At 38.0% G+C, this 16,479-nt stretch overlaps 1 protein-coding gene across 1 annotated transcript; it reads right to left on the reverse strand.

The window, feature by feature from the left end:
- Positions 1-3,049: 3,049 nt before the first annotated feature.
- Positions 3,050-14,857, reverse strand: SHLD2 (shieldin complex subunit 2). The gene is made up of 8 exons (XM_009901726.2): positions 12,883-14,857; positions 11,601-11,708; positions 11,029-11,223; positions 7,370-7,504; positions 6,093-6,299; positions 5,057-5,291; positions 4,262-4,377; positions 3,050-3,743 (listed from the first exon to the last, which is right to left on the reverse strand). The coding sequence occupies exons 1-8, from the start codon at positions 14,384-14,386 to the stop codon at positions 3,502-3,504; spliced, it is 2,742 nt and encodes a 913-aa protein (XP_009900028.2). The 5' UTR covers positions 14,387-14,857; the 3' UTR covers positions 3,050-3,501.
- Between the last annotated feature and the right edge of the window lie 1,622 nt (positions 14,858-16,479).

Consider the following 16,479-nt stretch of genomic DNA (forward strand, 5'->3'; position numbering starts at 1 on the left):
TGATGTCCAGTACCTTTCAAGTAGTAAAACAACACATTGTACTAATGTGGTCTCTTATTTGCACTTATCAAAGTACCACTACTTCAAGTCTGTATGATTAATAATTACAGATTAATCACTAAAAAGATAGTTGAAATGCACTTACAAATACACTTGACTGCTCAAGGATATCTACATGAAGTAAATGAGAGAAGTCCTCTGATGTTTCCTGAGCAAGATAGCTATTTCAGTGAAGTGAGAAACATTATTAAACAAGGATTTTTACTCACTGTCAGAAGGACCTAGAAATTTTACACAGCATTGATATGGTAAAGGTAAGAACCAGAGAAACTATTAAATTATTATATAAAATTATATATGTATATATAAATATAAAATATATATTAATAAATTATGTATGATTATATAAAATTAACAATTAACTATAGATTTCAAGAAGGAATACTGTCAACAAGTCAAGAGTGGTGATCTTAACTACAGTTAAGAGCATGATTCAGATCAAGTGCAAGTCAGCTGGTGAGATCTAATCACAGTGCATGGAACTTGGTGGTTAGCCACACAGCTCACCAGTCACACAGTCATGCCAATCAGATGGCATGGCTTCCACCCAAGGTTATGGAATCATCCTAACGAGACCACACATGGACAGGATGTAAAACAGTCTCTGAGACTTCTTTAATTGATGTCTGGTTCTCAAGTTTCACAAGACTCAAATTTTCATGCTGGATCGGCTTTGGTGCTATTACCGGATTTAAAAATCAAACACAACCTGATCTTCCCTTCAGCATAGTTTTCCCTGGCATTATGAAATCCACATTCTAGAACTAGACACCACTGTGTAAAGCATAATTAGAATACAGTATAAAAAGCACAGATGCTGTGGACTTTTCCCAAGGTGATGGGTTAGTACATCAGCTTGTTTTTCCCAGGTCACATGAAACCAAGGATAAGGAGTGTTTTCATAGTGAGAGAATTCGAGAGAATTCAAGAGACTTGCAAAGCTGTGATTCTCCATATATTCTTTAGCACAACTAAAAGTAGCAAAAGTAAATTTTCATTCTTGAGCATAAGATGAGGACAATACAATTAAGACACTTCTGTGACTGGTTTCTCCCTTGCCCTAGACTCAATATTGTAGCCACTGCCATTCCTCTAAAGAGACTCTGCAGCATTTCCTTTGTATAAATGGCTACCTATCTACTTCTGGAGATTTTGGTCTGCCATTTGCACACCAGTAGCACTAGTGTTGAGCAGTTTTTGTGGTCTCTGCACTTTTTTATACCAGGCCAAGTATCTTGGCACATCAGGATATTTATGTTGTTGGCATACAATCAGTGTTTCTGTGCCTGCTGACGAAACCATCAGCTGTTTCAGAGAAAGGCAAAAGTACTGGAGAACAATTTTATCTGAGGATTGCTAAGGCTTTAACCAGAGGACTAAGAGCTGCACAAACTTGTTTGATCAACAGAATCTGAACCAGACTGATCGGTACATGAGTAGTTAAACACAAAAATAAGCAACCTTGTAAACTTCATCTGAGAATTCATTTCTTTGAAGTCATCCAATAATCCTTCGGATTCTCTTGCTGCCAGAAACACTACCTTCTTAGTAGACAAGAAAATATGTAGCTTACACAGAGCTTGAACATACTAAAAACCCAACAGCCCCACATAAAACAAAAGAATCCAAGCTAGCAAAAAGAAAACCTGGTTATTCAATTATAAGTAGCCACTTCTAAGAAAGAGAAGATGAAAGCTGTTCAATAGACCTATTACTTGCATTGTAACACATATGACAACTTAATTTATCAAACTCAGTTTTGAAAACAGTTCTGTGTTTGAAGCCTGAGGACAGCTGAAACAGTGTATGTGGAAACTGATTTCCTAAATGAGAACAGTGCAGGTGAGGATCTCCAAATACCTAGTCAGACAGCAAATAATTCATACCTTACAACTTCTAACAGCCTCTTTAAGCAACACTATTTTTGAAAATAAAATTTGCTGGATTTAAGTGGATAAATACTACAATGAAGCCATTTGAAGTCCATGAAAATGTACCAGTTTAAACTGTTTAAAGTCTCTTAATTGAACTGGTGAAAAAACTTCTAGATACACAAAATTAGATTCAGTGAGATGCTCTATTTTGCAAGAGAAAAAAATGGCAGTAGAACTGCAGAGAGTAAACAACAGGAATTCTGCTGGTGAAAGGAGGAAAGCAACCATAACAGCAACGCAAGCAAAGACATAACCAAGTTACAAATAAAAGAGGCTAAGAGAAACAAAAGTCAAGAGTTATTTTGGTTGGAAAAGACCTCCAAGATCAAGTCCATGACCTAACATCACCATGGCCATTAAATCATTTCCCAGAATGCCAGATCTGTATGTTTTTTTCACCACCTACAGGGACAGTGACTCAACCACCTCCCTGGGCAACCTATTCCAATACCTGGCCCCTCTTTCTGTAAAGAAATTTAGAATCTAAACCTCTCCTGGCACAATTTGAGATCATTTCCTCTTGTTCTGTCACTTGAAACTAGAGAAGAGAGACCAACACCCACCTCACTACAACCTCCTTTCACACAGTTATAGGGAGCAATGAGATCTCCCCTCAGTCTCATTTTCTCCAGACTAAAATATACCAGATCCCTCAGATGCTCCTCATATGAATTTTTCTCTAGACCCTTCAACAGGTTCCGTGCCCTTCTCCAGACACACTCCAGCAACTCTATCTCCTCTTGTACTGAGGGACCCCAAACTGAACACAGTACTCAAGGTGTGCCCTCACCAGTGCTGAGTACAGGGGCCCAATCGCTTCCCTACTCCTGCTGGTCACACTTCCTGACACAGGCCAGGATGCTGTTGGCCTTCTTGGTGACCCAAGCACACTGCTGGCTCACATTCATCCAACTGCCAACCAGGATCCCCAAGGCCTTTTCTGCCAGGGAGCTTTCCAGCCACTCTCCCCCAAGCCTGTAGCATTGCTTGAGCTTGTGCAACAGAAGTGCAGGACTAGGCACTTCATTGCTGAATTGCATACAACTGACCTCAGTCCATTGATCCAGTCTGTCCAGATGCCTTTGAAGAGCCTTCAAGCAGATCAACACTTCCACCCAATTTAGCATCATATGCAAACTTACTGAGGGTGCACTCAATCCCTTCATCCAGGTAATTGATAAAGAACAGATCCTACCACTGAGGTGGTGCAGCAGGTCAGTAACCATCTCTTCTTGGATTATATTATTGAACTGTGGCTGTTGTCTTCTAATCTACAGTATCCAAGAAAAATTCAGTCTCAATACTAGCAAACTTTTCCAGGGGAGAAAAAAAGATAAAGGAAGAGTTTATTAAGATAAAATATATTTATAAAATATACTTTATGACAATTCATCAATGTTACAGCAGCAGTACATAGTATCAGCAGATACTCCATACCAGTTTTTTGTTTAAATTGAAGCCAAAATCCTTTCTGGTATTTTTCAAGGTACTTGCTTCCTTGAACTGCTTAACTTTTCTTGTTTGCCATCTGTGTGTTCCTATGGTCTTTGTAACTGTTATTGCAGCAGTCAATGTTCCAAAGATCAGGATGAAAACTTAGCAGATGGAAATCTTTTTGCAAAGGATAGCTGTTTTCATCTAGCACAAAATGGCTCCTTATTTCCAACAAATAGGATGCTTCAGTATCTGCTAGCAGCAAATGACACAGATCTGCTACAATTGCGCTGTAGGTTATATCTGAAGAGGGCACTGCAAAAGCCAGAAGAAACCAATTTAGTCTTTAATTTCACAAGGGCACCTAATATTTAAATTCCACTTCCATGAAACCTACACTAATTACTAGACATGTAGCTCAATATCTAAATACACAGTTACCTTTTGTTTTTAATGTTTAAAACTATGTGCTAAGACTGTCTTTAAACTGTAACGTCTGTGAATCACATAAAACACCTCTCAAGAAGTGAAGCAGGATGTATTAAGGGAATCCTGTATGAAAGCCTACTCTGTTACCTACCTCAGTGAAGCATCAGCTATTTCTACAACCTGCCAAGAGATTTGATTTTGCATATAAGGAATCCATCTAGTTACTGAATACTTATAACACAAACACTCATAACATCTCACCTCTTATGAGAGCACTGAGGTGTTCTGAGATAGACTTTTTAAAAAGTTTAATACCATGAACAATCATCACATTTCCAGAAGACTCTGATCCCAGTTCTGAACTGGGAACTTGTTTCTATGCCAAGTAATTAGTGATACATCACCTACTGGTCTGTTGAGCCAATCTGCAGGAATATTGAGAAAGACTTTTTCCATCAACTCAGATGCCACATGAACAGAAATTTCATATCCTCCATCTTCTACTGTCATCAAAGCAGGTCTAGATCAGAAAACAAAAGAATATTGAAAGTTCACTACTATATTTCTTTGTATCATGTGAAGAAAATCTACCCAAGTACTGATTCATTAAACTCAATGAAATAGTTTAGGACTAATTTCATAAATAGTTTTGGTGGAAAACATATATATATACTTTGCTTCAGATACTTCTATGACTGTCTCTACTTACATGTCTTTAAAGCTGCTACGACACTTGCATTTCAAAAGCCCAAGATAAATCTAAGAATTGAACAATTAGTTAATAATGCTATTCTTACATCAGCTGGATCTGTTTTTCTCCAAGTACATGCGCATACACATCTTGTCTCACAGTGCCATCTGCTGGTAACTTTGTATCTCTGCTCTGTTTATTGAAAACAGACTGAAGTTGATAACTCAGTTGAAAAATATTGTTGTATATCTGCACAATTTCAGACTTAGACCAAACTTACTCCATCTTTGCCTACAAAGTACTGGGTAAGCCTTGTTACAGTATAATGTAGTAGTCAAAAACTGAAATGTTTGAATGGAGAATATCACCTCTAAATAATGGCACTATAACACAGCAATTCAAGAACAGCTCCTTGAAAATACATTGGAAAAGTAGGAATTGGGGCCAAATAAAATAGAGAGTTATAGCTTACTTCCCTAATAGTACACATTATTTCAGTTTTGTTTACCTGTAGAATGTTTTTACTTTGTTGTATGGCAAACATCTCATACACTGCTTGTAGATCATATTCTCATCTGTTTGTAGTTCTAAACTACATTTAGCACAACCTGAGTATGTAATCATAGTCAGAGAAGCCAAAACAGACTCCAGGGAAGTATCAGCACTGAAGGAAAGTTGCTTGTACTGTCCAGTTGAAACAGTAAACTTCAGTTCCATGATATGGGCTTTCACTTGAAACACCCCTGCAGAAACAGTTTCAATCAAATCTGCATTCACTTTTATTTGTAACTGGAAACAAAAGCAAGGATTATAGTTGATTCAAAACCATTATCTATAAAACCTCCCATTTTTTTCCCCCCTTTAGTAGCAAAAGATATTTTTAGAGATGACTGATGCAGTGAAAAGTCTGTGGCTAAATGTTGTTTTAAAAAGTACACAAGTACTACATTTTCAGGTATTAATGTGGGAGATGCCACTACAGAAGAGCCCGAATAATAGATAGAGAGATTATAATTAGGCAAACTCCCATACCAATTCAGAGCCACTGAAAAGCATACCTTGAACAACTTTGCTTTCCACTATTTATACATAAGCTAGAACAGAATGCTGCAACACCAACCTTATTTACTAAGGTAATGCATAACACCAGCCTTAATAATCTTCTAGGCAGCTCTGGGAGGGCGTGACTGTGTAGAATGTTCTTTTGTAAGAAGTTTTCAGAAGTACTAGCAATTTTACTCTTGCTTTAGAGAATTCCACTTTTACAAAAATGCTATTTGACCATTATTGGTTGGTGAGGACAAAGGGTGACGTTTCTTTCTATGTTCCAAAGCTATCTTTGTATCACACCTGCCTCACCTCTGGGCTCACTGAATGAGGCTGTATTCAGTTTGATTGGGTACTGAACAGCAACCTACAGAATAACTTTAGACTCCCAGAACTGTGCTAACTTTCAAAAAAAGGCATTTTCACTTGATCAGAGCACCTCTTTGGGTTAGTTATGCACTGTACTACAGACATCACACAGCTATAGATAACTTCACCTGAACATTTTTCCTCCAAATGTGCTGAGAGCTTGATCACCTGCACGCAGGATGTTTTGCTTTTCTGAAACTTTTCTTCAAATTCAATTGCTCTTTTGTCATCATCAAATAAGCACTCACAGGATGACCATGGAGTTGTGTGCAGTTCAAAGTCACCTGACACAGAACTACACTGGACCAGAAGGTATTTGAAGTTCCATATGTGATCTATAGAACAAAAAGCAAATGAGTTTACTTTCAATACCTTGCTTCATTTATAAAAGCCAAGGTCTCTTACAAGACTAAAGGGAGGGGAGAACACTGAATAAAAACAGCAAGATATTATCATATGGTCAGCTCTGGCAGCTTTATTTCAAGCCTGATGACACCTACAGATTTGCAATGAGTCCTCCCATAACAGGGTTATGCTTCATTTCACTTGTATTGAATTCAGCTTTTAAAGCAGCTCAACTTTTCAAAAAAGAAACTAGGTTTTGAAATTTCTGGAAAGCTCTAATAAGGGAAAGTTGGTAATGTCTAGAAGAAAAAAGTGTTCACGTTGGTAATCATCTTCAAATTGTCTACCTTAAACATGTAAAGATTCACTATGAAGTTGTTTAACCTTTCATATTGTGTGAAATAAAAGCCAGAAAACTGGCTTTTTAGGCATATTCAGCACTTCAAGCAATACAGCATTTACTTCTTCAGCACATCCATGGATTAGAAATACAAGCTCTTAACTTACCAATTTAACAAAAAAACCACCTTGTTTCACTTACTTTAAAAGAACAAAATCAGGAATAAAAACAAAGTTCAGCAGCAGTCACTGCTACTATATAGGCTGTGCAACTCTTGGAAGAAATTTTAGTCAGTGATAGCCCAACTCAACGGCAAGACCATTAGGATATAAAACCTGATGCAGCAGTAAGGTAGAAAACCAAATGAAAATCCGAAGCAGAAAATACACTCAGCAACTCATTCAAAACCGAATCATGACAAGGAAGACTCAAAGCTGATAGCATAGTTAACACTCAGGTTTGGCTTTTTACAGTTACATAACTAGTCACCAGTACTTCTTGTGTCTAGATTCAAGTTTCTAAACACTTTTTAGTTTAGTGCATTCAAATTCTGTTGCTGATGGCACTGCTTCTACACAGAGCACATGTTAAAATCACTTATCATATACGCTACCTTTTAAAGGCTGAATGAAAAATGTTACCTGCTGAGCATTTCACAGACAAGAACAGTATCTCAGAAGTTCTTGAACAGCTAGCTACCTATGGGTATGAAGTTTTTACCTTTTTTCCTTTGAATCTGAGGGCACCAGGCAGCCCCTGCTCCCCACAGCACCATCCTATAGCATTGATCAACCTTCTGTTCTACTGTTAGAGTAATTTTCCTTTGGTTGCCACCTCTGTAGCTATACACAGATTCTGAAAGAGTTTGAAATTATTTAACTTAAAGCATATAAACACACAAACCCCACATACCTTAAGATAAAGTGTATTCTATGGTACAATTAGAAGCAAACAAGAATGCATCTGAAATTTCTTCAGGACAGAATGAAAACAATCTGACTTCTTGAGCAATACAATTCTAGTTTGAGGAAATGCATGAAGTATACCAATTTATCTTTATCTGCCTAAATACTCAGCAACTGGACATCTCCCTTTGAGCATCTCTAAGCTCCCACTCATCCTGACTGGTGTAAGTATAAAGAAATTACACTCAATCTCCCAGTAACATACTGTCATAAGTGGAAGTTAAAGTTTCTGTAACTCCTGTGGAATACACTGGAAGAAACATTTCTCCAGAGGTTTTCACATAAAAGAAAACTAGTCACATATAAGCACACTGCAATTAGAGTCAAGTACAGACACTCTACAACACTCTTACTAAGAACCCTGTCAGTAAAACTAGAGTTTTTCATTAATAATTTTTGAACAAGAATCACTTAACTACTTAACAGCCCAGAGATTTACATACAGCAATAAATTATGAAGACTTCTATCTTAAAATTTATTCATTTGTAATGAATAAACATGATGTTGGCACTGTGGGTAAAACTTTAAACCGAAAGTGATAGCTCAATATGACTGCATTTGTGCAAAGCCTGAAGACAAACACTGAGAACCAGTGATATTGTAAAGAAAAGATAAATCAAAACAGTTATGAAGGAAAAAGAAAGGAAGACTCCACTTATAGGGTGGCCAAGGGATCAGGCCCAGACAGCATGGATTCAGGAAGGACAGGTCCTCCCTGACCAACCTGATCTCCTTCTATGATCAGGAGACCCACCTGGTGGATGTGGGGAAGGCTGTGGATGTAGTCTACCTGGACTTCAGCAAGGCCTTTGATACTGTCCCCCACAGCAAACTTCTGGCCAAGCTGTCAGACCATGGCTTGGACAGGAGCACTCCGTGCTGGGTTAGGAACTGGCTGGAGGGCCGAGCCCAGAGAGTGGTGGTGAATGGTGCCACATCCAGCTGGCAGACAGTCACTAGTGGTGTCCCCCAGGGATCAGTACTGGGCCCCATGCTCTTTATCAATGATCTGGATGAGGGTATTGAGTCCATCATCAGTAAGTTTGCAGATGACACCAAGCTAGGGGCAGGTGTTGATTGTTAGAGGGTAGAAGAGCTCTGCAGAGGGACCTTGACAAGCTGGCCGGATGGGCAGAGTCCAACAGCAAGAGATTGTACATCTAAAGTGCCAGGTTCTACACATTGGCCACAACAACCCCATGCAGTGCTACAGGCTGGGGTCAGAATGGCTGGAGAGCAGCCAAGCAGAAAGGGACATGGGGGTACTGGTTGATGGTAAGATGAACATGAGCCAGCAGTCTGCCCAGGTGGCCAAGAGGGCCAATGGCATCCTGGCCTCCATCAGGAACAGTGTGGCCAGCAGGAGCAGAGAAGTCATTCTGCCCCTGTACTCAGCACTGGTTAAGCCACACCTCGAGTACTGTGTCCAGTGCTGGGCCCCTCAGTTTAGGAAAGATGTTGACTTGCTGGAACGAGTCCAGAGAAGGGCAATAAAGGTGCTGAGGGGTTTGGAGCACAAGCTCTGTGAGGAGAGGCTGAGGGAGCTGGGTTGCTTAGCCTGGAGAAAGAGGCAGCTCAGGGGAGACCTTATTGCTGTCTACAACTACCTGAAAGGAGTTTGTAGCCAGGTGGGGGCTGGTCTCTTTTCCCAGGCAACCAGCACCGGAACAAGAGGACACAGTCTCAAGCTGCACCAGGGGAGGTTTAGGCTGGATATTAGGAAGAAGTTCTTCACAGAGAGAGTTATTAGCCATTGGAATGGGCTCCCAGGGAGGTGGTGGAGTCACCATTACTGGAGGTGTTTCGGAAGAGACTTGGAGTGCTTGGTGCCATGGTTTAGTTGATTAGATAGTGTTGGATGATAGGTTGGACTTGATCTCAGAGGTCTCTTCCAACCTGGTTAATTCTATTCTATTCTTTTCCAGGTAGGAACAGTGGTATTTAACTGCCCTAAGTGTGTTAAAAAGGAATGGCAAGACACTGCATGAAATACTGAGAACATCCCAAAACTGATTGGTTTTGTTATTCTCAGAAGGTGAAGATAATGCCAGGAAGCAGTTTTAAGGCTGTATTACGGGAAAATGCAAATAAATTCTGAATCCTAATATGGAAAATGGCTTCAGCAAAAGCAATTCTGAAATAAGTGCATTCACTATTAGAAGAACATTAATGTGTGTCAGAGAAACTGAAAATAAATAAAATCAGTACATAGACTGTTGACTGTGATTCTCTGGGGGAGCGGAGACTTTACAATAAAAATATGCAGGAAACTCAGATTTATAAAACAAATTATAGCAATGAGGTAATGCTCTGTTGTGCCTGTGCAGAAGAAGCAGGAGTACCACAGTAAGAAATCTTAGAAGTTTTCCATTGTGTACTTTCCAGTGTTGAAAAATCAAGATCTTGTACAAGGCAGCACATGAATAATTATTACTGTGAAAAAATATTGCACATATTTAAGAATCCAGGAATGCTTTGTTTAAAAAATATCTATTCTAAGTAGGAATAAATAGGAAGAAAGAAACAAGAAATGTAGTGAATAAAACATAACAGAACAGTGTTGCCATTTTCTGAAGTAAGCAAGGCAAACAAAAGCTGGAACATTAAAATCAGCAACTGATTTCTGTCTGAAAAATACATGATTTATAGTGCAAATTTTCCTTTCATGACAGGGTGCTTACATGAAAGGTACTTGGTAGTGTAGCTTTGAATTAGTAACACTTGACTATTCCTCATGACCCCTTTCTCTAGTGGTAGTCTACAGCAAGAATATACTTCAAAGGCCATTAAAAAACCCAAAATATATTTCTGTTCCCCCACCATGACTGCAGTTTCAGCACTCCCACTATACACACACTGCTATCCTTTCCTGAAAATGATTGAGCCTGCATTCCTCCTAAGACATCACTGCTGCCATTCCTCCTCCCAATGCTATACTTCATACATGCATTTCTCCAGTCCTCCACCTAACTGAAGAGAGTACCACGCTATTTGGAGCTATGGAAATGCCCAAGTCATTTCACTGTCAAGTCAATCTATTAGTAGCTGCAGTTTGTGCTGAGTGTTCACTCTTCAGTGAAAACACCAATCCCTCAGTGAGCAGAAACACTGATTTTCAGTGTCCAGCACCTGTACACTGCTTACACAGACATGTTTCAATTTATCAGCCATAGTGTGCAGTAATTTCCTTCCAGGTGCTGACTCCAGCCACTATTTCCTTCCTGTCTCATAACTCACTTTCCCCAACTGCTACACCCCTTGTAAGTGGATCATTACAAATGTTCTAATTGTGACTCCTATGTGAAACACTGGTGTAGGGACTGTGAAATAAATAGTAATTCTGCAAGGCAATTCTGGTTAAGTTTCCCCTACTGTTGAAGTTTTAGAAGTTTAAGTACAGTGCATGAACTCACCTGTTAAAATATTTATGCTGACAATTTTCAAGATTGAGTGAATCAACATATTTGGCTGGAGCTGGTCTAGCTGCACATACTGAACATCATCCAGTCTCTGAACTTGTCTTTGAGGAAGGTCTCCAAAATGTGGAAATTCTGATAATATGTATGCCAACAAGCCACGAAGAACACCACCATTCACTACAGGATAAACTGATATGAAAAGACACTTTTTTTAATCTTAAAAACATAATAGTTTATTGGCTGGTACATATATACACTGACAAACCCAAAACTTTCACAAAAAATACTCTTAAACTAAGTTCATGGAATTCAGAGGTTTGAAAGATAACCAGCCATCTTTACCACAAACTCTATGTGCCTATCTGAAATCATCACAGCCACATCTTGCTCACAGTTGTTCCTGTCAATTTCCTATACTGTTTTGTACCTGTCAGTTGTTCACATTTTCATTTTACCCAGTGTATGAGACACGGCTGGCAAAACAGTACTGCAAGTAGCTAATTTAGTGTAATATTTGTAAAGTTTAAAGAGTTCTATGTAAATATATTAAGTTATGCATGTCTTACATTCTTCTGGATTGACAGCTGAGTAGTTGCCAAGATTCAGTAGCTGACTGGTGAATGTAGATTGTAGCATGATTTCTCCACACCAAATATTCTCATACATTATTACATCTGCAAGGAATAAAAAAGCAAGTTGATCAACTCCTCTATTAACAACATTGAAGTGTATCATACTTTTTTCCACTATAGAACCACCATACATAGAGATGTGAAAGTTTGGAAGAGATGACTTGGAATCAAAGTGATTTGTTTTTAACCTACCAACACCATTTACAATGAGTTCTAAGCAGTTTGATGCTATTCTTCTCTTAATGGAAAATATTTAATAGACTCCATAAGTGAAGTGAGTGACTATATTGGGTAAATTATTGTGCAACATATCAAAATTAGTAGTAAAGCACTAGACTTACCCAGAAACGTGGTATTTTGAGATAAGAATGTCTACGCAGAAAAGGTAAAGCCCAACTTGTCTTCAATCTTTTTAAAATATCTACTTTTGCACCTCCTTATAAGCACTTAAAAAATATTCATCTTGAACCACAGAAGTAGTTACACAATTCTATATGGTGTAATTTTTTGCATGTTGCAAAACCTAAATGGCCAGATTGCTACTAAGGTCCTGTCAACTCCAGCCTTAAGTTCGGAATGATACTGTTTTTACAGCACTGCATTCTCTTACTTGAAATGTGTTCTCATAAAGAGGTGTTTGGTCCTGTTGGGTATCAAAGAGCACAAAGGATTTTATCAGGAGGAATCTTCATTATTAGCTGACATGTTGTAAAAAGGTAAACTGCAAACAGCATTTTATCTATCTGCAGCCTATGTCAGTTACTAATTAACATCACGATCCATCTTAAGAAACTACTGGAAAGCTACAAAGTCCTTCACAGAAGAAGTTTCTCATTCTGAGACTGAACACATCACAAATTCCTGGTCTATCTGCTGGTCCAACAGCAGAGAATTGTCTATAAATCAAGTAACTAGTGCATCTGGTTTGCAGTAGCACTTGTATCTTTCAGGAACAGCTGTTTTAAAACACAGCTTCAGAACACATCTGACTACCAATGACACTGCTACAGTGAGCACTACTGTATTTCAGACTAAAGGCTGTACACAAGAGATACACAATGTTCCACTGGCAGAATGAAAGAATTCAAGCTGATGTTGAGTAATGCAAGTGATGGAAGAAAGATACCTACAAATGTATAGCCATAGTTTCAACTTACTAATTATAGTGTTCTAGTTTAGGTAAGTATTTTAAATAGGCTAAAAAGGGAATTCTCACCTGTAAGCAGTACAATATCCCCAGGGAACACAGTGAGTGACCAAAATGCAGCACCATGCCACAACACCACCTTTCTTTCAACTCCTGACTGGTCAATAACTACAATTGTTGCTACCGGAACTTTACATGAAGATTTTGGTCTAGTCTTCACCTGCACTTCTTTTATATGACAAGGATGTACTATTGTGACCAAAACATTGTACTTTTGATTTTTGCAGCAGCAGTCCTTAAGTGGGGATAGTTTCTTTTGAAGTTTCTTGAACTCTGTCATCTTCCCTTGAGCCACTTTCATCCCAGGACCATCTGGAGAAGAACTCAGTTTAGCCCGCTTTGATTGTGGGTTTCTTTTAAGTGTTGAGTGAAAAACAGGAAAGGAATCTTCCCAACTGAGGCCTCTTTTAGAGGAGCTCTTACGACAACTGTCCACTTGAGAGCACAATATTCCTGAGTTCAGTGGTTCAATATGGATTTCATTTACAAATTGTGCAACAGGAACATGAACTTCTTGAGCCTTCTCTGTATTTTCTTCAGCACTTCCTTGTTTTGCAGCTTCAACACAAATATTTTTCCTATCACACTGAGAGCTAAAAAGTTCAAGGGAGCTTGCATACACTTCCTTATATTCGTTTTCAGCCACATTATAGCATGTTCCAACATCAGAATCAAATTGGAAGCAATCACGGTGCCTTTCTTCAGGATTTTCCCCTGCTTTTGTTTCTCCTAGCTTTAGGATTCTCTCCTGCATATCATTCTGACCCTGTGTCAAAACAGCCATCTGACTCAAAGTCATTATACTATGAAATTCAGTCTCTGCGGACACTGCAAAGCCTGAACAATCACTAGCTTCTCTTTTTGGTTTTGACTCTTCATTTTGGAGGAAAAACATATCCAAATGTTGACTAAGATCAGGATGATCACTTGTATGATCTGATTGAGCACCTTGTCCCATAAATCTCAAATGTATGCTAATCTGCTTAGTACTGGCAACCAAATCAGAAATGTCAGAGCTGTTAGCCTCAAAACAACTGGCTTTTCTTTCCATGAGATCTGAAAGACAGCCGTGTGGTTGTTTATTTTGTCTAGCTAAGTCTGCAAATTTCTGCAGGTGTTGGTCCATACCCTGATTTACATTTGTTTGTGTGCACCCATCCATAGATATTTGACTATCAATGAAACTTTCAGTCTTTTTACATGTGCTGGTACAAGTTACTCCCACAGGTACAAGAGATGTCAAACATCTTGCCACCATTAATCTCTCCTGTTCAGACTGCTGATATCTGTTATCAGTTGTAGGAGCTGCTGGGACAACAGACCTTTCTGCCTGAAACACTAAGTGGTCAGCACCTTGGACTTTTTCAGAAAACAGTCTACGTGTATCACACAAGAAGTGGAGTTCTCTCCATTTTTCAGCAGTAGCTGCTGAGCTTCTTTCCTCTGATGATTCAAGTGGGCCTGGAATACTGGGTGCTCCCAGAAAAATATGAATTTGAGGTCTTTTTGACATTGTTGATTGCTGTGTGGTTTGACTTCAGTGTGGCTTATGCAGTAAGTACACTAAATATTAGTAAATGCAAAAACTATCTGGCCTTTTATTAAAAATATTTAAAACCCTAAAATTGAAGGGTTTCATTGGTAAAAAACCACTACTACTTAAAGCCTATTAAATGTAAAAGACAAAAAGTGAAAGCTATTTGTGTCAAACTTGCATAGAAAAATTTACAGAAGGGTTTAATTTCTGATTCTGATACTTGGAAACACATAGTACATGCTCAGTTCCAGTGAAGTTGTGTTTAATTATTAGGCAGATTTATCTTTGTTGATTATTGGCAACTGAACAGTTAAATGTGAATTCAGTATTCACTGCTTAATTTTAATTCATGTAAAATAAATACCTTTAAGGAATTTCACAACATGGTTAACTCCAGCTGCCAGAAAGTTAAAATTTCAACTAAATGATTAAAAATACTAGAACTATTTAAAATTAAAACTTTGCTAGAAATGTAATATTTTATATGCTGGCTTAGCATGAAAATAGTGAATTAAGTTATTATTTTTACTAAATTGGATATTTCAGGATACTACTGGTAAAGTATTTACCAAGCACTATAGGTCTGTGAAACTTGATTTACAAGCTCCTATAATTCATTTATCTAGTATCACACCAGTAAAGAATTTAGTAGTTTTTCTGGCCAATTAAAAAATAGGCATACCATACCCAGCACAAAAATTACAGTTTAAAAAATTCTGCTCTCCTATAATTTTTGATTTCTCAGCCAGAGCTACAAGTCTTCATTAAAATGCAGACATCTAGCTACATGTTTTGGGAGCGTTGTTAATAAAAGTTGCTGCGATAAGCAGTTATGCAGAGGTAGGAAATAACACCAGAAAATGGATTTCAGGAGATAATTCATCTGCAAACAGAAAAAGAGGACTATTGAAACAAACAGCATTGAAAAAGCATTTGATATTTTCATTTATCACTTATTAAATCAAGTCATTTTCTTAACAATCCACTAGGGGTCGATAAATCTGCACATTCATAGAGCTCAGTAACAAAGAAACTCAACATCCTGGAACACTTATCACTGGGATATTTTAGGTGTAACTAGAAAAAATGTACAATCATTAAAATTAAGACACATCATGCCATCAAAGCAGCTACAAAACAGTAAACAGGTATTGCTCAGCTCTATGTTGTTTTGGTTTTTTTCTTGTAGTAAACAAATATTAAAAAGATGTGAGTATCCAAACTTCTGGAGCAGTACATTTAAGCTACGAATATAACTTTTGAGGAACAACTCCACAGCTTGTGAAATTACACAACTGAAGAACAGTAATATACAAATAACCTAAACCACAATTTACAATTCAATACTAAAATAATGGATCAGGTAAGAAGGGAAAGACAAGTGACAGTGTGGTTGAACCCCTAAAAAAGTGATATTACTAAGTTATGTAGATGACAGGCTGCAAAATACCTGATATAAAAGCAACATAAGTCTGCTGCTAACATAATTTTTTTATCTTGGTTATAGTCATTACAGATGGGTAGCTTTCTTGATTAGCTTCTCTATGGTATAACAATGTAAATGTCATTTAATAACAAGGTTCAAGTGAATTACAAAAGATTTCTTCAACATATGTCCTACAGTACATTAGCAGCTGAAACAATTCTGACACAGGTCTGTGAATACCACAGATTAATGAAACACTCATTTCCAAATTGGCCTTTGGTAAAGTGAGCAGCATTCTGTAAAGGCTGCATATAACCTTATTCCAGTCTTACTGTTTGAATGCAAAAATTCAAGCATTTGTGCAACAAGTTTCAGGGAAAGAGAACTTACATAAATACACACAGGACAAAATGACTTGCTTACCTGCTTTTCATATTACTAGAGTAAGCTTAGAACACAGTTCTTCCAAGCTTGCTTACAAGAAAAACCAGATTCAACTGTAAATTAGCTCATTGAATACTTCATTTCTTGAGTTTAAATGACATTGGAATGAATTTCATTGCTAAACAGATCATTAGAACAGGATGTTTAGAGGGCAGCTTACAATCTGGAATTGCAACACCTTTCAGAGATTCCTTATTCA

This window comes from Dryobates pubescens, chromosome 8, assembly GCF_014839835.1.
Source record: "Dryobates pubescens isolate bDryPub1 chromosome 8, bDryPub1.pri, whole genome shotgun sequence".
NCBI lineage: Eukaryota > Metazoa > Chordata > Aves > Piciformes > Picidae > Dryobates > Dryobates pubescens.

Excerpts from the sequence above, each read along its gene's own strand:
- SHLD2 (XM_009901726.2), bottom strand. The coding sequence starts at position 14,386 with ATGTCAAAAAGACCTCAAATTCATATTTTTCTGGGAGCACCCAGTATT. Across the intron at positions 11,709-12,882 it reads GGATATTGTACTGCTTACAG|ATGTAATAATGTATGAGAAT; the intron begins GTGAGAATTCCC and ends TATTCCTTGCAG. Across the intron at positions 7,505-11,028 it reads CAGCATAAATATTTTAACAG|AATCTGTGTATAGCTACAGA; the intron begins GTGAGTTCATGC and ends AAACTCTTTCAG.